Here is a 23,432-nt window from a genome sequence, read left to right as displayed (position 1 = left end):
TTGCAGCACTAAGGATTGCATCACTGATATGTCTCAGTAATGATTATCAGAACGTCTGGTAATAAAGCACGATCCTCTCTCTTTTTTTGTTCTGACTCTCGTCAGGATGAATTCCTTCTCAAAGTGCCGGGAGGAATTGCTTTGTATTTTTTGTACCGTACTTACATTTTATCGTATACTTTCACCTTAGCGCTTTTGGTGTCAAAACAATAGAGATGTAAATTTTAATAGAAATTAAAGCTTATTGGAATTTTTGTTTTCAAGTGTTTTAACATGTAGTGATTGTGTAAAGTATATGTTTACGTTCTAGTAATCGACTACCGTTGAAACTTGCAAACTACCAAACAGTATTGCAGACAGTGAATCAGTCGACGGAGCACTTGAATCAATTTGTTAATAATATAGAGATTAAATTCACAATTTATTGACACATGATTAACTGAATTCATTAAAATATTTGTTTTTTTGGTATATATTTCCTTTCAATACCCTCGCTATTTGTTTCTTAATAACTGAAGACAACATTGATCTACTTAATATATATGACTCAAAACTCACAGAGTAATGGTGAAATCGTGTCAAAAAAAACCGGATATTGATGAGTTCTTTTCATTTTTGCAGAGTGCATTCCATCCTCTACAGACCGAGGAACTTGATACATTCGTTCGCAACATTTTTGAATATGACGATCGAGGTCGTTTGTACAACTGCCTTTTAACTCTAGGTAAGAATGAATATTAGATATAATCAAGTTTATTTTTATCGCTTTTTCTAAAATTGTGAATTTTCAATTGATCGTCGTATGCTTGATAGCAATTTTGATGATCTTTTATCAAACATTTTGCACGCCTATAACTCTAAGGTTATATCAATTCAATTTTCTCAAAGAAACATATAAAATTTTACTCTATTCATGACTTGGCATGAGTGGTTGGATGAGACTGTGGCGTTGGTCGTTAATTATATTTTTTGTTGTTTCTGTTCGAAATTGAATGGTTGATTTCAACATTTAGCCCTTGGGTTTTTATTTCCCTAGGAAAAATGTTTGGGAGATTTAACCGTACAGTTTTCTGTAAAGCAAATGATTGTATAAAAAAATTATGATGACTGAAAATTCAAATCTACTACAATGTCACTTGAAAAATCGATTTCTTTTTTGATGTTTTATTTCTTTTTTATTAAAATTTCTAACCGTTAATGCAGTTCCTTATGAAAGACTTCCAATAGATGCAGAGGATCTTAGTAGTCGAAAAACCTATGCGCGTCCCGTACTAATCCGACAATACCGCAGTTTGCGGTTTGCCAACAAAGAAGAAAACATTTGTCGGCTAACTCCCAACTCAGCGTTCGTCCCTGTTCGAGACTCTGCAGTCGCTAGCATTTCAACCTCAAAAGTGCAGGACTTTAACTCCTATGCTACTCTCACTGAAGCACAGAAAAAAACGGCCACTCCCGTTGAGGAAAAAAACTTCTTAAATCAAATTGTCATACAATGTTTAGACTCTTTGGAAACCGACGTTGAAACAAATACCACGCATGCTACTTTACTAGCCGTTGACCCTACTTGGTTAATCCGTGTATCACAGCATACCTGTGATCGGAAAGCTGTGGCTAATCTCTGTATTCAGTATGGAAGTCAAATATTTTATGATCCATCATTTCGAAATGCTTATGAATTATGGTCCAATCCTTCAGTTCTTTTGGCTTTTTTGAAGGCCCAAAGAGTGTTGGTCGTTTCAGATATATTTACTTCGTCAACATTGAGATCAACACAAGGGACGCCAATGTCTTTTCCTAATTTAGCTTTGGAAAGCGCTGATAATGTCGAGAACGTATCAAAGCCTATTAACCCTCGAATGGAAAGGTTTTCATCAGAGGTTAAATCTTCGAGTATTCTGAAACAACAGATTGCAGCCGTTGTTGAGAAAATCAATTATGACATACGCCCTCAACGTGATCAAATCCCTGAAGAAAATATCGTACCTAGAATCTCTTACTTAACAAGTACCACTACTTCGACCAAATCATCACCGGTTCCCGAAAGCACTACAACAAACACAACTGAAGTGCTGAAAGAACTTAATGACATTCAAGAGAACAAAAGCAGAAAAAATGTTGAAAAAGCGACTGCGGCAACAGAAGAAATGCTACGTGGCCATCACAAACCGGTAGAAGGAACAACGGCTACTTCGGAAAAAGAAAGCATTAAAGAAGAAGTTGATTTAGAAGTTAACGGTGACGGGAAAGTTGAAGCGGAAGAGAGAATAGAATTGGAATCTTCCGATTCAGAGAAAGAGCTTTCAGAGCTGATTGATTTTCTTAAAAGAGAACACCCACCGGAAGATACTCCAGAAAAACGAGTAAAGATTAAAAGAATTAGAACATTACTCGACACATGGCAGCAGGAGTGGAGAATTTTAAATAAAGCCATTTCAAATGCAGAGTCAAATTCTGGGCGAGGACAGAACTCCAAAACGAAAACTACTTCTGTAAACTTATCGCGAAACAAACGAACGAGGACTTAAGAATGTTTAAAAGCATTTTTTTTGTGGAACATAATTATTAATCTTAGAATTACGAGCTTTTTATTTGGAACACTACTGAGTCTAATTATTTAAAGAAAATTATCAAACAACAATATTTGTATATAACGTTTACTCATTTCCCAACAAAATTAATTTATAAATAATAATCAAAAATGAACCGAATTCCCTGTATACTTAACCATAATAGTAATAAAATTCCAAAACCAATGCTACAATTCGATAAATGCAGTATGATCAAGTGTAGCCATTTACCTCCTTTTGAAAAGGAACAAAACAGTTACACAAAAAGAAATACCAAACGACTCAATGCTTTCCCTCCTTTAACTCCTTGGCACCAGCTTCACCTAATGCCTTAGTAATTGTCAACTTGCCCACTTGTTGAGACGCAATTCCGGCAATTAGTTTCTCATTGCGAACATTTAATGTTTTTGTAATGTTCTTTAAAGATATTAGCAAAAAGAACATATATAAAAGTAAATTTTAAAACATACCGCATTAATTGTATGGTCTTTGATAGCAGCTGCTCTTCTAGGGGCACAATAACGAGCTAAAAGTCAAGGTTAGTAATGAGTATTAATGATGAATGATAAACCATATAATATGATATCTTGTATGCTTAAGAGTAAAATGATTGAAACGTGTATCAAAAAATTTAATGAAAAATTTTACTATAATGAGTATCTAAAGTTACGAAAAGATGAAGAGTTTATAGCACCACAAAGGTTGTCCAACAACTTCAATGAGCTTAAAATATTAAAAGAAACATCCCTAAACCAAATTCCCTAGCATACAAAGATCACCGAATATTTGACAGTTGCAGCTGACATACCGCCTTTTTTAGGATTCTTGGAGTGTTTTGTAACACGTCCGCCCTTGTTGGCACTACTATTTTTCTTCTTTTTAAATTCTCCTTGTGCCATTGAGTTACGATAAATGGTAATGGTTATAGTTTGGTGTAGTAAATGAATTTTCATAGATACTTTGAAGGTAACATTAGAAGGAGGTAACAAACATCGCCATGAATACAGCAATAAGTAATACATACAAGTGGCATTACAGACTAAATAATTCGTTTTATAAGCAAATGTATAATGAGGGAATTGTTATACTGTTAATGTTACCGTCTATAAAAAAAGTGTACCTTTAGAAAGATCGGAATGCCATAAAATGTGAAAGTTAAAGTGCAGTGTTTCCCACAGTGCAGAATGATTTAAGAAATTAAGACTTTAAAATTCATTAAAAAACACGTACGTTTGCTAAATGATTGCTTCAAACATAACGAATCTTTTTTTTTAAAGAACAGGCGAGATCATAAAAGAAAACATTAACCTGCACAAGTAAAAGACAGATTAAAGATTCAGATTGAAAGGGAAAACGCCAGCAACCGACAGGAAATAAAATTTTTTAAAAAAAATTTAGTCGTCGGTGATGGCCAGCTTCAAATAGAGACCAATTATAATACTTTTTGCTGCTCAAGCAGAATCTTGAAATTACGACCGTCGTCCAGTCGCACGGAAAACTTATTGCGAACAATAAGTAACGTTATGCGGATAAACTATACAACACGCTTTACTTCGAAAAGTCGCTTTAAGTAGAAAATTTGGAATACACATACGGAAACTAGAATAACGGTTTGAAGAATACTCCACCACTTGACGCGGTCATTTGTGCTTTCAGCAGTATTGCGATGTATTCTTTCACGAGCCACAAAATACTCCTGCTCATGTTTTACCTTGGAGATGGTATCATGGAGTTGGCGGACCTTGCCGAGTAAAGGATTGTTAGCATCCAAATCTTCATCAGAGATATATATAACACCATGCACATTGAATAAAACCTCCTTTGATTCACCATCGAGTGCATCCTATTGATGTTGTTAGTTAAGATTGTACATCTAGCTGTTTCCGGCTCAACCATCAAACAATTAGACGACATGGGAAATGACGACCATAATGCCAGGCTTTGATGCCAGAAAACAAAAAGATAACACATACATTATAGAAACAATACATGTATTTCCCTGGGTTCTTAACGGTGAAAGAATATTGGGCCATAGAGTTGGGAACCTCTTGATGCATAATTTGACCCGCAGGATTGTAGATACTCATAGAAACAAGCTGATCACCACCAACGTTTGTTTGATAAGTGACAGACATTTGATCATTATTCCTCAAATTTTCATAGAAACATTCTAAGTTTGCTTCATTAGCATTGTATACTCCATGAATCTCAACACAAATACACTGAAATTACATACCTCGTTGATGCGGTTTCAATGTAATGCCATGACCGAAAACAACAGATATAAAATAAGCACATAACACGGCTTTAAATACGTTAAAAAACGCCATTTTGCAAAGTAAAGCTCTTTGCTCTTTGAAGCAGCAAGAATGAGGTCTATGGTAGAGGAAACGTACAAAGCACTAGTTGGAGGGCAACCGTGCATAAACAAAGCACAACTGTGAAATTAGGCGACGCTACGTTAAATTTGCTTAAGAAAAAATACGATGTCTTTATAAAAAAAACGTAATACGGTATCTTTCCTTATTTCTGTGGAAATTATTAAATCATTCTTGTCTTCAGAGTATAACTAGTAATTCTCCAAAACTTCGTTTATTTTGTATTTAACTTATTATTGAACATCAATTCATTTTATTTTTTTTTCTCTCCTATTAATTAGGTTTTGCATGAACTTGCCATTTGTTCGAAAACCTTTACTGTTGTATTCATAATATTTTTGCCAACATTTTAAAGCCACACTTTGCTTGTCCTCTCTTTCTTTGAATTTTTAAAAAAAAATAATTGTTTTACCATGTTTCAAGTCATCCAAAAAGAACTTGATTTTGGGAATGCAATGATACCAAAAGTATGGATACAAGTCATAAAGCTGAATCCATCCTCTTCTATCTTTGTATGGGGAAGCAATGTTTCAACATGTCCTGCAGGTGATTTAGCCCTTTCCATGCCAGGTAAATCGGATGTCGTTACTACCAAACTTACTGGTGCTGGCTCAATTGACGATCTTTCTACTCAAATGTCTCGGATCCTCTCCAAAAAATTTCAAGCTCAAGTCTACACTAGCATAAACCTTCAAGGGGACTTTCCGAATGATCCTGAGGTCCAATCTGTTTTTACACAGGTTATCCGTGCTGTCATTGAAATTATCGAAAGCTCAAAATCCTCATAGGTAAACTCGCTGTGGGTTTGCGACGCAACCGAAACTAAGCACCAGTAATTGAACTAATAAAAACTAAAAGCGCGGTCTCTTTTTTCTTCCTAACATACTTTTTATTTTTTTTTCGGTTGTTTATGGTGAACAGCGGTTTCATATACATAATGGTCTAATATTTGTTGTTAATATAGTGTTAACATTGTACATATTACATCTCAAAACATTTCGGTTGATGCATGTTTTCTCATAGGGTAGTTATACCGTTGATGAACCTTTTCTATTTTCCATACAGGTACTTTTAATCTTTTTGGTGCTACAAAAAAAGGATATAGTTGGTGAATATTTTCATTAATGTATTAATTTAGCAATATTTATATTTTTTCTAAGATAAAATACGTTCTCGGCCTGATCGTTCGACCCATTTTTCAATATTTTGCTCCCTAAAACCTATATAGGTAGATGCTTGATCTCCTAAAATTTCACGTCTACTTAATAGAGTCCAAATATTAGACCAAAAAGTAACGTAAGTTTGTAACTCCTCTTGATTTTTTGGCCCAATTCCAATACCACGCTCCGCCCAAAGCATCCATTCATTCCATAATTCGGCTTTGGATTTTAAATTTGATCTTTCTTGAGCTGGTAAGTATCCATCGAAACACGTATACCAGTGAATATACAGCTCATGTCCAACATCGTTTATATTTTGAGGAGGAAATTGGGGAGACGCAAGAAGCTTTGTCATTGCCAAGTCGTAATCTCCCCATAATTTCAAAAGGTGACGGGAAAGTAGAAATGCAGTCTCTTCTACCATTATTTTTGTAATTTGGTCTAGCAGCTTACAGGCTCGGGGATGTGATGCATGAAGTATCTCCTCCTTTGTTAATGCCGTGTAAGTGTATGGAATGTAATCGGCTGCTGATCTAGTTGTGTCTTTCTTCTTGTCGTACGGAGGGAAGTGGGCATAACGGGATGCCCAAATGGAATTGTCATGGGTGCGATCCATTGGTATATCTACAGTTGAAGCTCCTTGATTACGATGGTTTGTAGCTGTAGCTAAAGGTTGTGAAACAGTCAAATCGATATCCATCGACAAATTCTCTAAGTTCTCAGAGTTCGAAGAAAAAGCAGAAGGGAAAGATGTCTGAACGATCGATGCAGCTTCAAGGCCTTTGGAGAACGATAAAGATTGAATATGATGAACGGCCGCTTTTATACTGAGATTCTTGTCATCCGAAAGAAGGACGGCAGGAATAAGTTTTTCTTCTTGATAGTATATGCAGCAATCAAGGATAGCGTCATCACCTTTTTCAGTAGATGAGCAGTGTTCATGTACTTTCTGCCCACGAAGACTTGAAACATTAGATCGAAAGCATTGCAAAAGAAAGTTATGAGCTTGTCTAGCCAAATAACCACAAGTAGAGGAGGATTCTGACTTAAGGCCATCTAGCTCTTGAAGGACCGTCCATGGTAGTACGACAACAAGTCGAGGGCAACGAGCTGTAAGAAATTCAATAAGGTTTTGACAAAGGCTCAGATGCGACAAAAGGAAATTTGTATCAAGCACAAAAAGCCCCAAAGGTTTACTGTAGCGAGCCGGTTTGGAAGCTAAAGAAGTGGAGGAAGCAAAAGGAGAAGGCGAGGGAGATTGAAAAGAGGAGGGATTGATTTCACTTAATGAAGGAATATGCGAAGTTGACCATCTGTTACGCGCACGTTCAGAGTTGATGGACTCAGTGACAAAATCTATGCCAGCCTGGTCGTCTATTTCCATTCGATCCATTGCTAGCAAGTGACAAAAAGCAACTGTACGTGCAGTCTACTATACAGATACATGAACGAGTAATACTCAAATTGATGAACTAATATGAAAGCATCAACTGAAAAAATAAAAGATAAAAATAGTTAAAAGTAGGAAAGGCTTGAACAATCACATAAAACAAACCCTACTTGATATTCGAGTTCACACAATGATTGAAGTTTGGAAAAACCAATTTTGCAGCATATTTTTTTTTGGGACAATGAAGAAAAGCAAGATGTCTAATTTTGTATATATTAGCCAAATGTATTATTATATTGCATGTGTGCATATAAACAAAGCAATTACCTGCGTACACTGTGCATGAACGCTTAAAAAATATTACATACCTTCAATAAGTAGAAACAGATATTAAATAATATCTCGATTCCCAGTTTTGAAGAGAGATTTAAACAATAGTAGAGCAAATTCTTATAATTGGTGATTTGTTTCTTAATACACGGTTTTTCTATAAAGCGTCCACGACAGAGCACAATAGAATTTCTGTAAAAAAGAAGCAATACTTATAAAGCGTCAGATTTAAAATACTAAAGAAACTATCTCAATACGCTAGTACTTATGGATTGTTGATGTCCTAGTTTCACGCGTTTGTTATAGAGCGACCCCGATTAATGACACCATAAAGCTCAGTAAAGACGTATATCGCACTCTCGTTAAAACTGATATTTTAGCAACACACTATGCGATGTTACATATTACTATATATCGTATGTACGAGAAGCACTAAAATAAACGTCCGTTGGTTTCTAAGTTTGTTCATTAGTTTACAAAGCTCCAATTGACTACATTTATCAATCTAATTAGTGCCAGTTAGAGCGTTCGCTGAATTTTGCGATATTAAATTTTATTATTATAAGGACTCCTTAGTAAACGATCCATCGGTTAATTGTTCTGTCTTTAAGAAATAGTCATTCTCCCAATCCTCGAATACTTTATTTGTGATCATTTCTTCTTTTTGTTTGTTAATTTCTCTAAACAAAACACTTGTAAAATAAATTGTTCGTTAATATCTTGTTCTGTTTATTTCATTGTATAAAAATAATTAACAAAATCAATGAATCAAACCTTGTTATAACAATATAACAATAATGAATGATATTACTGTTTCTTGTGCATTTGTTTCAGAAGTCAAAGTTTTAGATCCAGCTAGAGGGAATAGTCTATTGAGCTTATGCATTCAAATTTGTTATTTATCAGAATTTAAATTAGAAAAACACTTAAAGCGTTGTGCAGTTTGTGTGTAAAATTCGTGTGTTCAAAAATTTTTTCTTCGCTCTTTTTACTATAAATAGAGGGCATGAACCCTTTAGAATAATTTGAAAGTTGCACCCATCGAATTTGATTCAGTCTGAGTCTCTTTTATAAGTTACATTGATTGCCGAATTGAATACGATGGGGAGAAAAAAACTCCTTTCTTAAAGTGTATTTCAGATTCTTTTTTCCTTTGAAATGCCCCGTGGAAAGGAAAAATATCTATTTTTCTTTAAAAATTAATTAATCAACTTTGTTAAAAATGATCCACTCAGAGAAGTAGAACTTTGTTGTAGCCTGAGAAGCCGTGAACTTCTGCTGTAGTTTTCATGATTCGTAATTGCAAATCATCTCGATAAGTGCTTTCAAACTTGTTATGTATATGTACATCTTCCTAATTGTTAACTGCAGAAGCCAAGCAAATAGTAAATAAAAAAGAAGGAGCCTACAGCACCCCGGATTCCCATGTTGTCTCCAACCATAGTACTAACGAGGCCCTCAGACGCTTAACTGCAGTGATCGGACGGGAACTGGTGTTTTCGCCTAGGTATGGCCGTAGACACACAGTTAGTAATTTAGTAATATATAATGTAAATCAGGAGTAGTTAATGTAGTCGATGAAATTCATTTGTGGAATGTAAATCCCGCTCAGTATATACTGACTATGTCCTCTAAGTTCATACATCCTTTTTGCACTCGAATTTATAAATAATAACGGTTGTGTATTTTCAAATTGAATTATTCAAAAAAACCCAAAAAAATTATTTAACAAAAAGGTCGATCCCGCCAGGAGTCGAACCTGGAATCTCTTGATCCGTAGTCAAGCGCCTTAACCATTGGGCCACGAGACCTTTTTGTTGAACACCTCTGATTTTAGTTTAAATTATAAGAAGAAATGACATTGCTTCAAAAAAACTAAGAGCTCTGATTTTCATCTCTTTCTAACAAACAATGCGAAATCCTTTTGGAAGTAGTATGTACATTCATTGTATGTGGTTCCCTGCCTCTTACCTTCAGACGTTTCGTAGTCGTTAATGAGTTAGGCATAATTAATTTGCGTTTTTATATCACATACTTCTTCATTTACCATTGACGTTACAATGAAGTAGCAATAGCAAACATATATATACTTTTAGTTAGAAAAAATATATATATATAAACACAGTAGCACGCTTGTGCAGAATATAAGAGCTACATGTAAACACGGATGATGATTGTAGGTCAATCTTCGGAACAAGAGGGCCTTGAAGTTATCCAGAATGGATATCTCTTCTCAAATTAGAAACAATACTTCTTCTGAACATACCGCTGAAATGTCCCCTAGTCCACGAAATTCTGTGAGCAGAAGAAAAAACCGAACGGAGTCATTCTTATCTACTTAATAATTTTTTCGTTTTCAAATTAAGCTTCAAAAAAAAATAGCTCTCAAATTACTTGGTAGTTCCTTTCTGTCCTTGTTTGTGTTGTCTTTCGCTGGCTACTTTCAAACCACTAGACAATATTTTACAAAAGCATTCCAATTGATCTAATTTTCACATTCTAAAGTTTAAAGAATAACTTGGCATAGTTATTGTTTACTCTGGCATATATCGGTTGTTTAATTTTCTCATCAATACCAATACTACTTTGCAAACTCGAATTCTCAACTGTGACCATTGCTGAGCTTATTTCTTCTATTTTAGTGATTTAGCTTTAATATTTTCAATTGAATTGCTGTTATAATCAATTTGAGATACTGAACAAGACATTGCATTTGTTTATACTTGATGTCTTGGGTGCAGCTACGTGGCCACAGGTTTCATTTTATACAGGCTAGCTTCGACGCAGAAAGTAATGAGGCTGTACAAGTCATTCATATTACAGACCTAGTGCGTGTTTGGTCCTGTACATGTAGCCGCAATCAAATCGTCAATCAGGCAGAGGTAAGATTAGTTAACAACTACATTGCTACTATGCTTTCAGGGGAAAAGCAGTTATAAATGCAACCAAATTAACACCTTTCTCTCAACCAAGAGTTATATTAACTTTTAAACAGAGCGAAAGATGTCCTATCGATCCATTTCAAACGTTTGAAACGTTAGTCGATGTACTGGCTGAAGTGCTGGTGAATGTTTCTTCTGAAAGTAGAATTCAACTACGAGGCTCAAATGACGAGGGATCTTTAAAAATTTTCTGTACCTCAAAAATAGCTAAAGATATTTTCTTAGAATGGAATTGGACCCTTTGGCTTACTCCACCAGAGACGATTGCCAAGATGGTATGGTTTCCTCTTATCAATCATCACTTATTCGAGTCAGAAACCGACACTAGTCCAGGATCGTTAATGTCCATTATTCGTGATCAAAAGTCTTTATTGAATGACAAGACTTGGTTCAAGGAAGCATTAAATGAAAGATCCTCGTCTTCCAATCCTTCCACACCAAGAAAACGTTCAGCATTTGCAGATATTATTTCTCCAAAACGACCTCGTACTCGTTATGATTTTGTTTAAAAAAATCTAATGGTATATTGAACTATGAAGATATCTATTTAACTCGATCACATGTTTAACTACAGCGTTTTGTACAATTTACCTCAGGATGAAGAGACTATGAAAACGTATATACTAATCAGAAAGAGATGTCCGTTCTCTATTGGAGACACATAGAGGGTTTTCCATAGACTTTAAAAAAGTTTACAGAATTGGCCTCTATATGTACTATGACTTACGGTTTATTCTAGCAACACATTGTAACCCTACGGGAATGGAACTTCCGTAAAACACGGTACATTCTAACCCTTCTTCTTTGGATAAGAAGATGTAAAGTTATTAGAAGGTTGCAATAATATAAAATAAAGTTTCAAAGAGTTTTATGTAGCTTAACTCATCTCATATGATTATATTTGACAATATTATAGTTTTTCTTGTAAGGTCCATAAGATAGAACATTCATTTCATCCTTATAACAAATCAAAAATAAGTCCCAAGTTACGACACATCCCAAGGTTAGTTATTTACCCAAAGGAGAATTGTATGATAGTTGCTTTAAAGGCGTACATTTAAATAATATTCATAAGAAGCGTGACAATCCGAATTTTTTTCCCGTAACACTTCGGATTCTTATATATAAAGGAGAGGATCCAGAAAATCTTGGAACATAAAATAAGGAATAACATTTTAAAATCAATTTGACAAAAAGAAAAAGTAAAAAGGGTTCAATTCAACGCTCTTTTATACCTCTAATTTAACAAACGTCTCAGGAACAAGCCCGCTTCTTCCTGAGGCATCATCGTATGCAATCAACCAACCATCGCTGGATTCCGACAAAATACAAAGTCTCTGACCAGTAGTAAAACCGAGTTCATTATCATGGAGGGGCTCGAAATCATAAAGCGCAACGGCGTCAGCAAGGACGTTGAAAGAAGCAGAAGGGTGAGTGCTTTCAGATTCTTCAGCATCGTAAAATACTTCCGTATCATCTATTGATTCGGAGTCATCCGATCCTTCGATTGTTTCATCAAAGGTATCATCTACAAATCGCTCCTCCTCCTCTTCAATCACACGAGCATGAAACCCATAGTGCAGTTCATGATCTGGGGGGTACAAGTAATCACGACCCACAACTAAATAATCCTCTTCAGTCTCTTCCGCCATGAAGCAAAAATTGCTAGTGTCACATATAACGATTTAAATTAATCAAAAGAAATCATACGGATCAACGACAGCGTTAAATTTACACTATACTTAGCAAGTCCATAAAAAAACAGGTGTATTGGCGAAAAGTCAACAGATGAACAAATGCTCTCTTCAACGTTGAGTTTTTGTCTTCAAATGACTTTTGAAAAGGAAAAAAAGAAAACAAAACAAATAAAAACAAAAATAAAAGAACCAAAAAGAATGATAAAAAAAATCAAAGCGGAAAATAAAAAAAACGCGGTATTGACGGATAATGACAATTCTGCCTAAGAAATTTAGTTTTTCTCTAATCGGCTGCCTGCATATGATTATATGAATGTAGTTTTAACAGATTTGTACTTGTTAAAATGAAATTTCCATAAGGAAGAGTTTTCGCGTGACTGGGAAACGGATGGCTTGATATCACAAATTCCGGCTTAGCAGTCAATACCGCAAGAAGGCAAGTTAAATCCGTAAATAAACAATTTTGACAAAGAGCTGCCAGTTAATTGTAAAACATACGATGTAAAAACCTTTATTGTTGTATAAAAATAGTTCTTACCTTTGCGACCTGCTTTTCTTTATAACAGGAGCATAAGGTGCGCAATAAAAAACCCATTAATTTATAATCCCATTAAACTTTTAATAACTATTCACATAATGGTAAACTTTTTGCACTGAGATCCACCATATAGTAATTCATCGCCAATAGACCTGAGCAAAAAATATTGCACAAGAACAAAACATGATGTCAAATAACACTAAAGCATTCCCTAGGTAAAAGTATCGAAACAGATAATCGTAATGAAATGCCCTTAGTTACTTTAGTAAAACTGTCAAGAGATCATAAAACTGAACCAAACCAGAGGGCATAACTTTACGTGCCATCCTTTACCAATTCGTAAATCAAAAATTGATTATGTAGGTGCTTGCTAAATAGTTTGTACAGTCATTTGAGAGAGGAAAAAATTATAAGGAATAGAAGAATCCACACAACGTTCCATTTGGAACTCTCATCATTATCATTCAAGCCGCATAGAAAAATAGTCAAATCAATTGTGAAACATTGACAAAAGATCAGATTTGCTAGAACATATGTTTTTAAGAATAACCACGTAGAGCTATCGAAGATAATATAGAGGCCAAAGGATTCTCAAGCGTAGAGGGATCCAATTTGTAATTCTTTTTTAACACCTTGAAGTCTATTAATTTTTGTAACTCTTCGTCAGAAAATTCGACCCTATTACCTTCCACAAGTTTGTCCAAGCGCTCAAATTCTTCTTCTTCTGTAAGTTTGCTATCAATTTTTACCACTACAATGTTTTTAGATTTTTTTGTCATGCTGAATTGTCGGAACGCACTAGAAATTTCGGTTTTTGGGGACAATGACAAAATAACCTCTGAGTGAATCGTCTTAGTTTTCATTTGTTCGTCCCTTCTATCTTCGAGAGCCCTAATAATAGCGCTATAAACCTGCTTTTTATATAGAATAGTAGCGGCATCGAGAAACGCATAGTCATAAATGGGATTCTGGCTTATTAGTTGTTCATGAATCGCAGCACAGTTAGAAACATTTTCATATACAAAAACATGAACTTGTGTCTCTGGAAAAAGAGGTAAAATCATTTTGCCCGCCTGTTCTATAGCAATATCAAACTGCAATCCTTGTTAGCGTTTTTACATTTCTTAGGTAATAATCGTACTAATAACTTTTTGCCGGTAAACATCGGTAAAATACGGTGACTAAAACTCCGAACACTCCAGCTACTGACTTAGCGCCCAACTAAATTGTATAGTGAATTTGCTTTTTTTTTACTCAATTCATTATGGAGGGTATGCTATAAATAATTTTTTTTTTGAAAATATTAAGTTAACCGATATGTCAGAGACGGCGATTCGATCGCGCTTAACTGTGGAAGAACGGCCTTTGAAACGGTTGATTAGTCGGTGTCTTGGTTTTGCTGCTCAAAATGTAGACGAAGCAAACTTAAGGGATTTAGAAATTGAATTTTCTGCTCTCTCTGCTTTTTGGCTTCGATTGCAAATGCAATTAGACATGAATGCTAAAGAAGTGGATGTTTACGAAGGAGAACTGAAGAAGACTCGTATGTGATTAAATTCGTAACTTTAAGTACAGTGATGTTTTTATTAATATTTTCAGAAACATTTTGTGAAGCAGAAAAAACCGAAATAAGCCAGCTTGAGCAAGATTTACTAGTTGCCCAAGAAGAATTAAGAAAGCGTGAACAATACGACGAGTTGGCCAAGCCAATAATGTCAAAAGGATTGAGATCAAGAACAGAACAACAAGAGTAAGTTTCCAGATTTATATTGAATATTTTAGACTGACCGGGTTTACAGATCAATAGGAAAGTTGCAAGATGCTATTCGTGAGTTAGAAGAAGAAAACGCGAATTATGTAAAAGCATGGAATTTGAGAAAAGATATTTTTGATGAAACTTTAAAGCAAATGAACCACCTACAGTCTATATTGCATCCTCCTAGTAATCCCGAATCTGATTCAGAAGAAGGCATTGCTAGTGAAGGTGAAAATCCTTCGTCGTCAAGTTCGACTCAATACAAGGCCAAATAAATCCTAGGAGGAAAAAATTGTATATAATTTAAAAATTTTCGTGAATTTACGAATGATAGGAATGGTTTTTCCGTTTAGGATATGTTAAACAGTGAGCTTCACTGGACGGGCATAGCGATTTAGTCTTGATATGTCCTTTATTGTTTTGTATATAGTTCCGTTAGGTTCCCTTTTGGATATTTATAAGTATATCCAAATCTCCTAAAAGGTTTCTCGCTCCATTTTTATTCTCATTTTTCAATGGGTTATTTACTCAGAAAAAATCTCTGCTTAATTATTATTGTTTACTAATTGTTATTTCATCTATAACCAAATCTTTTGGCACAGAGAGTAAATATTTATTGTTACATTACCACTTTTGATAATTGATAACTGCGCTTTGAAACCATTGGGATTGTTTCTTTAGGAAAATGAAAATTTTTTATTTAAAAATAATTTTTTCAATGAATATATTTTCCAAACAATGTAGCAAAGTACGATCAACTTTGTATATCTTCTTTACCCATTTAGCTGAACATACCAACCGCCCCAATAGTAGTAGCGTGCCACCAGACAAATTTACTGCATAAAATTTTGTGTGCTTGCATTTTGAAGTTTATTACTGGGGAATTGATTATGAATCCGACGACTAAAAGGGCAATTAAAGAGATCGTTGTCTATGCCTTAGCATTTGGTTGCTCTTGGTACGCAGCACATAAACTTTTGTCTACTTTAGATCCGTATCGACAAAAAAGGCAGGATACAGTTTCCAAAAGCCGTAAGCGACTTGATGAGTGGGCTGGGGAACAAGTCAAGGAATTGGAGACTCTGGAATTAAATGAGTATGAGCAGATTGTTGCATCACAGCTCGTTCTACCCAGCGAAATCGATGTTTCCTTTGATGATATTGGAGGTATGGATGAACATGTTAATCAGCTTTTGCAAGATGTACTTTTTCCTTTAAAATACCCTGAAGTGTTTGACACCCATGGCGGACTTTTGTCGTGTCCAAAGGGTTTACTCTTGTACGGGCCTCCTGGATGTGGTAAAACAATGCTAGCTAAAGCATTAGCCAAGCAAAGTCAAGCTACATTTATAAATGTGAGTGTGGGCCTTTTAACAGACAAATGGTTCGGTGAATCAAACAAGCTTGTGGACGCATTATTCACACTAGCTCGTAAGCTTGAGCCTACTATAATATTTATCGATGAAATTGATACTTTCTTGCGGCAACGCCAAAGGACAGACCATGAAGCAATGGCTCAAATTAAAGCTGAATTTATGTCGATGTGGGATGGTTTATTGAGTGGTCAGTCACGGGTTCTTGTTTTGGGTGCTACTAATCGACCAGCTGACATCGACGAGGCCATTCGGCGTCGTATGCCTAAAGTATTCTCCATACCTCTTCCAAATGCCGAACAGCGTCGCAAGATTTTAGAACTTTATTTAAAAAAGGTACCGTTAGAAGCGAACTTTGATTGGAATGGAGTTGTTAATGCCACTGCTGGACTGTCTGGCTCATATATCAAGGAAGTCTGTAGATCTGCTTTATCAGTTCCACGCAGAGAGCTTTTTGACAAGCATGGAAATGATTTGGAAGCAATCAAATATGACATACAATCAGGCGGTTTGAGGTCTTTGAAGACGGAAGACTTTTATCATTATGAATCCTTACAAAATGTTTCCGGTATAGACGTCGAGTGAATTTATTAGAAAAAGTATTTATTGAATTTACGTCTCAGGGTTTATCATAATTTGAATTGTTTTATTATTCTACCGTTTAGTTTCCTTTTCTCTTAATATGTCAAGTCAACATATTGAGCGTTTGTACAACAGCCAATTTTAATTATTTTATTAAACGACTTCTGCCCATTGCACTTTCATCTTCAGTAGGTATCATATTCACAACGAACGGTCTTAGTAAATTTGTAAGATTGTAAAAACAAAAATGAAAAAATTGAAATCGTCTAAACTAAATGTACAATAAATTTAACTACCGAGCTTCTAGAGGAGCGATTTTACGTACCTACTTTACTGTCTACAAATCGAAATGAATACAAATACAACAATATGGTACAAAATGCATCACAAAAATAAATAACCGTGACAGTTCAAAAGAACATACATCTTATTTTTTTTAAAATGTTATTTAGTGTCTGTAACGGAAGGGACGCTCAGGGCGAGAGGCAGCGACAACGACAGTAGGGATAGAGTCGTAGCCAAGAGCTTTAAGCATATCCTTGGTGTCTTGATCAACGTTAATCTTGTCCTTCTCGAGCTCAGAGACTTCAGGAACGTATTGATCCTTGCGCTCACGCTCTTCTTCTTGAAGCTTGAAGGAAATACCACGGACAGGACCGCGTTGGATACGTTTCATAAGATGAGTCGTGTATCCAGCAATCTTGTTGCGGAGACGCTTGGAAGCAATGATAGCAACCTCATCGACAATCCTCTTATTGGTTTGGAAGTCCAATGTAAGACGAGGGTAGTATTTCTCGATAACTACGCGAGAAGCTCTCTTCGTAGTTTTGGTGCGTACACGACCCTATGTTTTGTCAGTAATTTCTATCCTCAAACCGGTTTCTTAACTATTCTATTGAAAGCCTTACCATTTCTGTTCCTGTGATGAGTTTACTACACTGAATTCTTGAGTTTGTACTGTGTGACTGCTTTCAAGTCCAAATTAGTTTATCGAATAAAGATATTCTTGTTTATTACAAAATACTAATTTAAGTAAAACAAAGTATCGTAGCGCGATATAATAATTATTAAGAATACTAAAGCATTATGTAAAATAGTTTAAGATCCAATTACCACAAACACTATAGAGTTGTGTTAATCTAATTAACGATAAAAAGTCCAGAAAACTTTACGTTTCACTATGTTTGATACGCTAACTAAACATAGCATATTTATGGTTTATTCTCTTATTCATCAAGTCGTGATTGCAGAGAAGTTCTCTGTTAAGATCTATTTTACTGATTTTTGTAATTGATATAAACATAAAGCAATTGACAACAAAGCCATATTCATTAGCATTGAACTCCGTTAATGTTAAATCAATGACTTTTAGCCGTGAAAATGTTCGTAGAAATTTACTATAGTTTTCTCTGCTAATATATTGTGATAAAACGCTTTTAATAAAACTGTTCCAAAAGGCAACATGGTATTTGAAATTATAATATCATAGCTATATAAATAGAGAAAAACCTTGGACCTGTTAGTCGCATAGCACAAGACAGTGCAGGTGCTCTTCAAAATGAGAAAGGGAAATAAACATTCGCTTCGGCAGTAAGAAAAGACCTTCAATCCAGTAAATGTCAACTTTGTGATATTTTTACAGAATCGATTCGTTTGATAAGCCGGAATTGCTTTTTTCTTGTTTTTTTAATACTCTGAGTTAGTTCTTTCTGATTCTACCTTATCGACAGACAGAAGCCGTCTTCCGGTTAAAGAAACCATATATAACGCAACAGATTTTTTTATTAAACAAAAATAACTATTCAGTGAATGAATTTTAACTTATTTTCTGATTGCAATCACGTTTCGATCGTATTTAGTAATTGCTGGTGGTGATATTGAAAAGTCAAAAACTTCAACTTCAGCCACCATTATTAATAAATCGTATTCAAAAGAGTTTTCTAAGTTTAATGATCTAATTTTCATATTTGAAATCCAACTTTTACTTCTCATTTTACTCAAGCTTCTTTGATATTCTACGCATCGGATCATCACTTTGCTCCACCATATAGGGACGAAAAATTTTGCACATGAAGCAGGATGCCTCCTCAAAAGTATCATTGCAACGTCTGCGCCCAAGATATAACAAGATCCATTCATATTCGGTGCGTAGAATGTGTTGACTTCGATTTGTGCATCCCCTGCTTTACATCTGGTGCCTCCCTAGGAACTCACCATCCGTCTCATCCGTATAGGATTATTGAAACCAATTCATACCCTATTTTCGACGAAAATTGGGGTGCTGATGAGGAACTCTTACTAATCGATGCTTGTGAAACACTGGGCCTTGGAAACTGGGCTGACATTGCAGACTATGTGGGAAATGCTCGGACGAAAGAAGAATGTCGGGATCATTATCTGAAAACCTATATTGAGTCGGATTGCTATCCATTAGCAAGCGTAGAGCTCCCTGGACCGGTGGATCGCATAGCATTTGCGGCACGGAAACGAGCTCGTATTGAAGCTTTTCAGCCTCCACCGATTATTCCTCAAAAGCCTCTAGCATCTACACCCCAATGCCACGAAATCCAAGGCTATATGCCGGGCCGTCTTGAATTTGATCAAGAGTACATGAACGAAGCTGAACTGCCCATAAAGGATATGAATTTTGATGACGATTTACACGAGTCAGCAAAGCATGAAATGCAACTTAAGCTGACTATGCTTAACATATATAATTCCCGTCTTACTCGTCGGGCTGTTCGTAAACAAACCATTTTCAATCACAACCTTTTAGATTATCGACGGCTACAGGCGAATGAGAAGCGCATGTCAAAAGAGGAACGAAACTTACTTAATAAAACAAAAGCATTTGCTCGACTTTTGACGGGCCCTGATTACCAAAAGTTCGTGAACAGCTATCACGAGCAAATAACCCTAAAAAAACAAATTTCTGATTTACAGGAATGGCGACAGATGGGTCTTACTACACTCGAACAAGGACATAAATATGAACGCGATAAAACGCAAAAATTCCTCTTAAGTAAAGCTTCTGCTTCATATGATAAGCAATTGAGGCATGTTAAGTCGTTTAACCAAACCACTTCCGCTCCTTTTCAAGTTCGTGACATTCAAAAGATTGTTCCTCGAAAACCAGCGACTCCCACAATGTTTTCTGCTTCCGCTGATCGGCAACTGCTTTCAGAGGATGAGCAAGCGCTTTGCTCAAAACTGCAGATTTTCCCTAAACCATTTTTGGCTCTAAAATTTGCCTTAATATCGGCTTCACTGACTTCCAAAAAACCATTTCAAAAAACCGATGCAGTTAATTTATTTAAACACTTAGACGCTAATAAAGTCGAACAGGTGTACGACTTCTTCCATAATGCTCGGTGGATTGGCGCTCCAACCTAAAAGTACTGGTTTCTTTTACCTTTTTCATATTACTCTTGTTTATTACCTTTACGTTTTGAAATGTAATTTTACTAATTACCCCTTCACCTTTAATTACATCTCCGTCTTTTTTTCCCTTTTCAATAGCCGTTACGTTCTTATGCTTAATAATTAAAAAGAGTTTTCCATCAATTTTCTACACTAGTAATTTCGGAAACTACAAGAACAAAAAACACTACATCCAACAATATCTGAGACTTTTTCTCAGCTGACAAAAAATAAATAATCTTCAAAGACTTGAGGTTGTCAGTAATAATAATAATAATAATGATAATAATAATAGTAATAGAAAATGATCTTGTACGACAAAAAAAGATGACAATAATGAGAAATGAACGAAGCTTTGGCCTTTATAACATACAAATATGTAAAAGAGGCAAGAAAAGCGGCATGTATGAGTAAAAATGAGAAAACTTTCAAAATAAACAAAGAAGTGTCAAATTCATCACCTAATGACACTTCCAGGTGCTATTGTATTAATGTCGTCGGATGTATCAATGGTTGTTGGTCGTTGATAGCTCCAATTGGCAAACCTTTGTTGAACGGTTTCAGATAAGTGAGAATCGGCAACAACACTATCCATTGGGATTTCCGATGTAAATTCAGAATCAAAATTACTAGTATCGATAGCTGATTCAACGCTTGGTTTAAAGGGTGGCTGTATCTTCTTGGCGCATAACTTTTTCCAGTCGATATCATCAAAGAAAGGGTGATTTTTTATTTCTTGCGCCCCTCCACTACCCAGCCGCTTCTCTGGAGCGCGGGTCAACAATCCACTCAATAAATCTTTTGCTTTCTCGTCAATGTTGTCTGGGAATCGCAAGGGATCTTGAAGAATTTTTCGGTACATTTCGTTTATATTTTCATCATAAAAAGGAGGAAGTCCTGTAATCATTTCGTAAAGTAGCACACCTAAAGTCCACCAGTCAACAACTTTTGTATAACCATGACCCAAAAGCAATTCAGGAGCGAGGTATTCAGGGGTGCCACAAAAAGTATTCGTTCTATCGGTTTTAGCCATGTTTAGCTTACAAAGTCCAAAATCACACAAAGCAATATGACCGGTGTAGTCTAATAATATGTTTTCCGGTTTTAAGTCTCGATAAATAACGTTGAACTCATGCAAACATTCCAAAGCAACAAGTAGTTCAGCAATGTAAAATTTGGCACGATATGTATCAAAACAGCCTTCTCTTTGTAAGTGATGAAATAACTCACCACCGTTAACAAAGGCCAGGACAAGATACAGCTTACCGGGAGATTGAAAGGAGAACTTTAATGGAACAATAAAAGGGTTATTAACTTGAGCAAGTACTGTCCTCTCAGCCAATGTGTGATCTACTTCACTGCGAGATACAATGTGGGCTTTTTTCATAGTTTTTAAAGCATAGATACGAGAAGTGTCACGCTTACGCACTTGCATGACTTTTCCAAAAGAGCCTTTGCCAACCACTTTCAATAGTTCAAATGCATCAATGGTTAAAGGGGTACTTTGATTGGGTTTGTAAAGCATTTGAACACGAAGTTCACCGCTACCCCCATGCAGGGGTACCCATTCGTCTGTAAGCTTGTTTACAATGAAAGAAGGCGACAGTTTAATCCCGCCTAGGAAAGCGTCATTCCCCATACCGTTGCGCGAGCGGCTGGATGAAGAACGAAGGTAAATATTCAGGGAGAGTTTGGAATAACGGGAAACGTCAAAAGTTGCCTGATAATCCCAGCAAGGATTTTCAAGGCTTGCAGTATTTAGAGCATCTACTAAGATTTCATTTTTGTCGAATTCAACGACGATATAAGGTAACCACCAAGCATGACTACGAGACCTTGCGTGTCCCGAGCCATTACTAAGTGGAGGGGCAAGTAAAGAATTGTCAATGGAAACCCCGTAGTTGGCAGGAACATGTCCCGACGGTAATTTTAAATTTCTAGCTTCTATAATTGTGACCTGCAATAAACCAGGCTGCACGACGGTACTTTGGGGAGACCGTTTATCCTCCGAGCTTTTCCGAGATTTTTCATCACTTGATTTACGAGAAGAAGTAGAGGATAAAGTACTGTTTTTCAGACCTCTAGTAAAACTAGAGCCGCCAGAGTTCAGGCCAATAGCGGATGCTAGATGAGTTTCTTTTAATTCTAAAAAGCGAAAAGCTGTTAGTATGAAAAAGAAAGACAGAGTGTGATAACCCGTATTATGGAATACATACTCTTTGTAAGTTTCCAGGACATTTCGGTAACGTCTGTTTGGAGTAGAAAAAAAAAATGAACTGATTTTTAAAAGCTCGCTTTCCCTCTATCTTTTCTTTTAATATAACGAAAATGATAAAGAATAAGGTAACGAGGCTGCAAAAAAGCTTCAATCTAACAAAAAACGTATTTATGGACTAATTCGAAGACAAAAACGGGAAGTGTACCAGTAAGCGAATACGAACGAACAATCAAATCAAATCCAAAAAAAAAATAAAATAAAAAGTAAGCACAAGTTGCAATTTTTTTTGAATAAACGAAAGGGGATACAGGCGTTTGGTAATGTCAGTATAGTAGTAAATTCGTCAAAGAAATCTAATCCCGATAAGTAGTAAGCAAGGGTGTTGATTTTAAAATTCAAAATAAATCGCAATCTCTTTTATTCCAAAATCCCTACTAAAGGAATGCTTCGTTGATAAAGTCGATTTCTAAGCCGATTTTGGTATTACGACTTTGAGCAAAGTCGCCTTCACCTCGCGGAAATTTTGACGAAATTGAAACCAATCGACAGCACTAAATACGTTAAAGTCAATGAAATAAAATTTGATGTCAAAAATGCTTTCGTTTGATATTCCCTTTGTTAGGTCGTATTGGCAGTCAGTAGATGTGGCCAGCTCGGATCATCCGTATTCCTAAAATACAAGTGGTACAAGACAGCAGCTTTTTGCGGCAGAACAACGTGAGTTCGATAAAATATTATAAGGAGAGCTACCGATACGGTCGGCACATTACGCAGGTTTGTCGTATAATGATCAAAAATTATAGACCCTTTTCTCGTACGATTGCACTATATATAAAAGTTCTTTGCAATGGTGTTTTACATATCAGCTATTAAATTAGTTAACTTAGTAATGTCAAAAAGATGGAATATTAATATAGAGAAATTAAAAGTGCTGGTGTACTCTTGTAAGTGGTAACTTGCTCAAGTTTGTAGTGACCTAAATTGAAACATAGGATTTATACTACACGTGTCAAGAAACAGCACTCAAATGGATCAATTTACAAAACGAAGTATATAGCAAAACAATACAAATAATTATCTT

At 35.7% G+C, this 23,432-nt stretch overlaps 13 protein-coding genes, 13 long non-coding RNA genes and 5 other non-coding genes across 31 annotated transcripts; 12 read left to right on the top strand and 19 right to left on the bottom strand.

Annotated features, from left to right (window-relative positions):
- Positions 1–20: 20 nt before the first annotated feature.
- On the bottom strand, positions 21–793 carry SPOM_SPNCRNA.7115. The gene has a single exon (NR_196455.1). It is a non-coding gene; the product is annotated as a non-coding RNA (long non-coding RNA).
- On the top strand, positions 333–2,751 carry nts1. The gene is made up of 2 exons (NM_001023013.3): positions 333–724; positions 1,204–2,751. Exons 1-2 carry the CDS (start codon positions 565–567, stop codon positions 2,523–2,525), a joined length of 1,482 nt encoding a protein of 493 aa, NP_588022.2. The 5' UTR covers positions 333–564; the 3' UTR covers positions 2,526–2,751.
- Positions 1,527–2,518, bottom strand: SPOM_SPNCRNA.7114. Its single transcript, NR_196454.1, has one exon. It is a non-coding gene; the product is annotated as a non-coding RNA (long non-coding RNA).
- Positions 2,641–3,493, bottom strand: SPOM_SPCC24B10.18 (uncharacterized protein). Its single transcript, NM_001023012.3, has 3 exons — positions 3,376–3,493; positions 3,038–3,093; positions 2,641–2,984 (listed from the first exon to the last, which is right to left on the bottom strand). The coding sequence occupies exons 1-3, from the start codon at positions 3,464–3,466 to the stop codon at positions 2,850–2,852; spliced, it is 282 nt and encodes a 93-aa protein (NP_588021.1). The 5' UTR covers positions 3,467–3,493; the 3' UTR covers positions 2,641–2,849.
- Positions 3,494–3,503: 10 nt separating this feature from the next.
- Positions 3,504–4,963, bottom strand: emp24 (COPII-coated vesicle-associated protein Emp24). The gene is made up of 3 exons (NM_001023011.3): positions 4,804–4,963; positions 4,541–4,737; positions 3,504–4,410 (listed from the first exon to the last, which is right to left on the bottom strand). Exons 1-3 carry the CDS (start codon positions 4,895–4,897, stop codon positions 4,102–4,104), a joined length of 600 nt encoding a protein of 199 aa, NP_588020.1. The 5' UTR covers positions 4,898–4,963; the 3' UTR covers positions 3,504–4,101.
- Positions 4,084–4,292, top strand: SPOM_SPNCRNA.7113. The gene has a single exon (NR_196453.1). It is a non-coding gene; the product is annotated as a non-coding RNA (long non-coding RNA).
- A 175-nt stretch (positions 4,964–5,138) lies between the features above and the next one.
- Positions 5,139–7,859, top strand: pac4 (proteasome assembly chaperone Pac4). The gene has a single exon (NM_001023010.3). It carries the CDS (start codon positions 5,359–5,361, stop codon positions 5,731–5,733), a length of 375 nt encoding a protein of 124 aa, NP_588019.2. The 5' UTR covers positions 5,139–5,358; the 3' UTR covers positions 5,734–7,859.
- On the bottom strand, positions 6,050–8,100 carry swt1 (RNA endoribonuclease). The gene is made up of 2 exons (NM_001355898.2): positions 7,864–8,100; positions 6,050–7,755 (listed from the first exon to the last, which is right to left on the bottom strand). The coding sequence occupies exon 2, from the start codon at positions 7,496–7,498 to the stop codon at positions 6,101–6,103; it is 1,398 nt and encodes a 465-aa protein (NP_001342947.1). The 5' UTR covers positions 7,499–7,755; positions 7,864–8,100; the 3' UTR covers positions 6,050–6,100.
- On the top strand, positions 8,003–8,251 carry SPOM_SPNCRNA.7112. The gene has a single exon (NR_196452.1). It is a non-coding gene; the product is annotated as a non-coding RNA (long non-coding RNA).
- Positions 8,252–8,681: 430 nt separating this feature from the next.
- Positions 8,682–8,816, bottom strand: SPOM_SPNCRNA.526. The gene has a single exon (NR_150903.1). It is a non-coding gene; the product is annotated as a small non-coding RNA (non-coding RNA).
- Positions 8,799–9,080, top strand: SPOM_SPNCRNA.7111. The gene has a single exon (NR_196451.1). It is a non-coding gene; the product is annotated as a non-coding RNA (long non-coding RNA).
- On the bottom strand, positions 8,864–9,051 carry SPOM_SPNCRNA.475. Its single transcript, NR_150858.1, has one exon. It is a non-coding gene; the product is annotated as a small non-coding RNA (non-coding RNA).
- A 113-nt stretch (positions 9,081–9,193) lies between the features above and the next one.
- On the bottom strand, positions 9,194–9,380 carry SPOM_SPRRNA.26. The gene has a single exon (NR_151412.1). It is a non-coding gene; the product is annotated as a 5S ribosomal RNA (ribosomal RNA).
- Positions 9,381–9,563: 183 nt separating this feature from the next.
- Positions 9,564–9,636, bottom strand: SPOM_SPCTRNAARG.09. The gene has a single exon. It is a non-coding gene; the product is annotated as a tRNA-Arg (tRNA).
- Positions 9,637–10,210: 574 nt separating this feature from the next.
- SPOM_SPNCRNA.7110 lies at positions 10,211–10,455 on the bottom strand. Its single transcript, NR_196450.1, has one exon. It is a non-coding gene; the product is annotated as a non-coding RNA (long non-coding RNA).
- Positions 10,397–11,276, top strand: xlf1 (XRCC4-like factor xlf1; the record flags this gene model as incomplete). The annotated part of the gene is made up of 2 exons (NM_001355897.2): positions 10,397–10,707; positions 10,821–11,276. The coding sequence occupies exons 1-2, from the start codon at positions 10,552–10,554 to the stop codon at positions 11,274–11,276; spliced, it is 612 nt and encodes a 203-aa protein (NP_001342946.1). The 5' UTR covers positions 10,397–10,551.
- A 125-nt stretch (positions 11,277–11,401) lies between these two features.
- Positions 11,402–11,611, bottom strand: snR94. Its single transcript, NR_197153.1, has one exon. It is a non-coding gene; the product is annotated as a box H/ACA small nucleolar RNA snR94 (small nucleolar RNA).
- Positions 11,612–11,996: 385 nt separating this feature from the next.
- skb5 (Shk1 kinase-binding protein 5) lies at positions 11,997–12,854 on the bottom strand (the record flags this gene model as incomplete). Its single annotated transcript, NM_001023007.2, has 1 exon — positions 11,997–12,854. The coding sequence occupies exon 1, from the start codon at positions 12,417–12,419 to the stop codon at positions 11,997–11,999; it is 423 nt and encodes a 140-aa protein (NP_588016.1). The 5' UTR covers positions 12,420–12,854.
- On the top strand, positions 12,440–12,975 carry SPOM_SPNCRNA.7109. The gene has a single exon (NR_196449.1). It is a non-coding gene; the product is annotated as a non-coding RNA (long non-coding RNA).
- A 566-nt stretch (positions 12,976–13,541) lies between these two features.
- Positions 13,542–14,110, bottom strand: cgi121 (EKC/KEOPS complex subunit Cgi121; the record flags this gene model as incomplete). The annotated part of the gene is made up of 1 exon (NM_001023006.3): positions 13,542–14,110. Exon 1 carries the CDS (start codon positions 14,064–14,066, stop codon positions 13,542–13,544), a length of 525 nt encoding a protein of 174 aa, NP_588015.1. The 5' UTR covers positions 14,067–14,110.
- Positions 14,111–14,237: 127 nt separating this feature from the next.
- On the top strand, positions 14,238–15,402 carry tho7 (THO complex subunit Tho7). The gene is made up of 4 exons (NM_001023005.3): positions 14,238–14,273; positions 14,327–14,545; positions 14,602–14,752; positions 14,802–15,402. The coding sequence occupies exons 1-4, from the start codon at positions 14,267–14,269 to the stop codon at positions 15,031–15,033; spliced, it is 609 nt and encodes a 202-aa protein (NP_588014.1). The 5' UTR covers positions 14,238–14,266; the 3' UTR covers positions 15,034–15,402.
- Positions 14,291–15,259, bottom strand: SPOM_SPNCRNA.7108. The gene has a single exon (NR_196448.1). It is a non-coding gene; the product is annotated as a non-coding RNA (long non-coding RNA).
- An 88-nt stretch (positions 15,403–15,490) lies between the features above and the next one.
- SPOM_SPNCRNA.7107 lies at positions 15,491–15,955 on the bottom strand. Its single transcript, NR_196447.1, has one exon. It is a non-coding gene; the product is annotated as a non-coding RNA (long non-coding RNA).
- yta4 (ATPase Msp1) lies at positions 15,555–16,895 on the top strand. Its single transcript, NM_001023004.3, has one exon. It carries the CDS (start codon positions 15,649–15,651, stop codon positions 16,714–16,716), a length of 1,068 nt encoding a protein of 355 aa, NP_588013.1. The 5' UTR covers positions 15,555–15,648; the 3' UTR covers positions 16,717–16,895.
- Positions 16,106–16,884, bottom strand: SPOM_SPNCRNA.7106. Its single transcript, NR_196446.1, has one exon. It is a non-coding gene; the product is annotated as a non-coding RNA (long non-coding RNA).
- A 188-nt stretch (positions 16,896–17,083) lies between the features above and the next one.
- Positions 17,084–17,636, bottom strand: rps1702 (40S ribosomal protein eS17). The gene is made up of 2 exons (NM_001023003.3): positions 17,622–17,636; positions 17,084–17,557 (listed from the first exon to the last, which is right to left on the bottom strand). Exons 1-2 carry the CDS (start codon positions 17,622–17,624, stop codon positions 17,162–17,164), a joined length of 399 nt encoding a protein of 132 aa, NP_588012.1. The 5' UTR covers positions 17,625–17,636; the 3' UTR covers positions 17,084–17,161.
- A 311-nt stretch (positions 17,637–17,947) lies between these two features.
- Positions 17,948–18,645, top strand: SPOM_SPNCRNA.7105. Its single transcript, NR_196445.1, has one exon. It is a non-coding gene; the product is annotated as a non-coding RNA (long non-coding RNA).
- On the bottom strand, positions 18,088–18,622 carry SPOM_SPNCRNA.1161. The gene has a single exon (NR_150016.1). It is a non-coding gene; the product is annotated as a non-coding RNA (long non-coding RNA).
- A 144-nt stretch (positions 18,646–18,789) lies between the features above and the next one.
- Positions 18,790–20,448, top strand: ada2 (SAGA complex subunit Ada2). The gene has a single exon (NM_001023002.3). It carries the CDS (start codon positions 18,793–18,795, stop codon positions 20,104–20,106), a length of 1,314 nt encoding a protein of 437 aa, NP_588011.1. The 5' UTR covers positions 18,790–18,792; the 3' UTR covers positions 20,107–20,448.
- gad8 (serine/threonine protein kinase (AGC family) Gad8) lies at positions 20,250–22,988 on the bottom strand. The gene is made up of 2 exons (NM_001023001.3): positions 22,350–22,988; positions 20,250–22,278 (listed from the first exon to the last, which is right to left on the bottom strand). Exons 1-2 carry the CDS (start codon positions 22,369–22,371, stop codon positions 20,591–20,593), a joined length of 1,710 nt encoding a protein of 569 aa, NP_588010.1. The 5' UTR covers positions 22,372–22,988; the 3' UTR covers positions 20,250–20,590.
- SPOM_SPNCRNA.7104 lies at positions 20,995–21,465 on the top strand. The gene has a single exon (NR_196444.1). It is a non-coding gene; the product is annotated as a non-coding RNA (long non-coding RNA).
- Positions 22,989–23,432: the final 444 nt, after the last annotated feature.

This window comes from Schizosaccharomyces pombe, assembly GCF_000002945.2.
Source record: "Schizosaccharomyces pombe strain 972h- genome assembly, chromosome: III".
In the NCBI taxonomy this organism is placed as follows: domain Eukaryota; kingdom Fungi; phylum Ascomycota; class Schizosaccharomycetes; order Schizosaccharomycetales; family Schizosaccharomycetaceae; genus Schizosaccharomyces; species Schizosaccharomyces pombe.
The sequence above is the reverse complement of the archived record's forward strand: the minus strand, read 5'-3'. Positions and strand labels throughout refer to the sequence as shown.

Bases quoted from the DNA above. Each gene is read 5' to 3' on its own strand.
- swt1 (NM_001355898.2), bottom strand. From the start codon at position 7,498: ATGGATCGAATGGAAATAGACGACCAGGCTGGCATAGATTTTGTCACT.
- nts1 (NM_001023013.3), top strand. From the start codon at position 565: ATGGTGAAATCGTGTCAAAAAAAACCGGATATTGATGAGTTCTTTTCA. The intron at 725-1,203 runs GTAAGAATGAAT...CCGTTAATGCAG, and splicing joins CAACTGCCTTTTAACTCTAG to TTCCTTATGAAAGACTTCCA.
- tho7 (NM_001023005.3), top strand. The intron at 14,546-14,601 runs GTATGTGATTAA...TAATATTTTCAG, and splicing joins AGGAGAACTGAAGAAGACTC to AAACATTTTGTGAAGCAGAA. The intron at 14,753-14,801 runs GTAAGTTTCCAG...CCGGGTTTACAG, and splicing joins TCAAGAACAGAACAACAAGA to ATCAATAGGAAAGTTGCAAG.
- yta4 (NM_001023004.3), top strand. From the start codon at position 15,649: ATGAATCCGACGACTAAAAGGGCAATTAAAGAGATCGTTGTCTATGCC.
- gad8 (NM_001023001.3), bottom strand. From the start codon at position 22,371: ATGTCCTGGAAACTTACAAAGA. The intron at 22,279-22,349 runs GTATGTATTCCA...TTCGCTTTTTAG, and splicing joins GTCCTGGAAACTTACAAAGA to AATTAAAAGAAACTCATCTA.
- emp24 (NM_001023011.3), bottom strand. From the start codon at position 4,897: ATGGCGTTTTTTAACGTATTTAAAGCCGTGTTATGTGCTTATTTTATA. The intron at 4,738-4,803 runs GTATGTAATTTC...AAGCAAACTTAG, and splicing joins ATTGAAACCGCATCAACGAG to AATGTTTCTATGAAAATTTG. The intron at 4,411-4,540 runs GTATGTGTTATC...CAACATCAATAG, and splicing joins ACATGTATTGTTTCTATAAT to GATGCACTCGATGGTGAATC.
- pac4 (NM_001023010.3), top strand. From the start codon at position 5,359: ATGTTTCAAGTCATCCAAAAAGAACTTGATTTTGGGAATGCAATGATA.
- ada2 (NM_001023002.3), top strand. From the start codon at position 18,793: ATGCCTCCTCAAAAGTATCATTGCAACGTCTGCGCCCAAGATATAACA.
- SPOM_SPCC24B10.18 (NM_001023012.3), bottom strand. From the start codon at position 3,466: ATGGCACAAGGAGAATTTAAAAAGAAGAAAAATAGTAGTGCCAACAAG. The intron at 3,094-3,375 runs GTATGTCAGCTG...CTTGACTTTTAG, and splicing joins CAAGAATCCTAAAAAAGGCG to CTCGTTATTGTGCCCCTAGA. The intron at 2,985-3,037 runs GTATGTTTTAAA...ATATCTTTAAAG, and splicing joins AAGACCATACAATTAATGCG to AACATTACAAAAACATTAAA.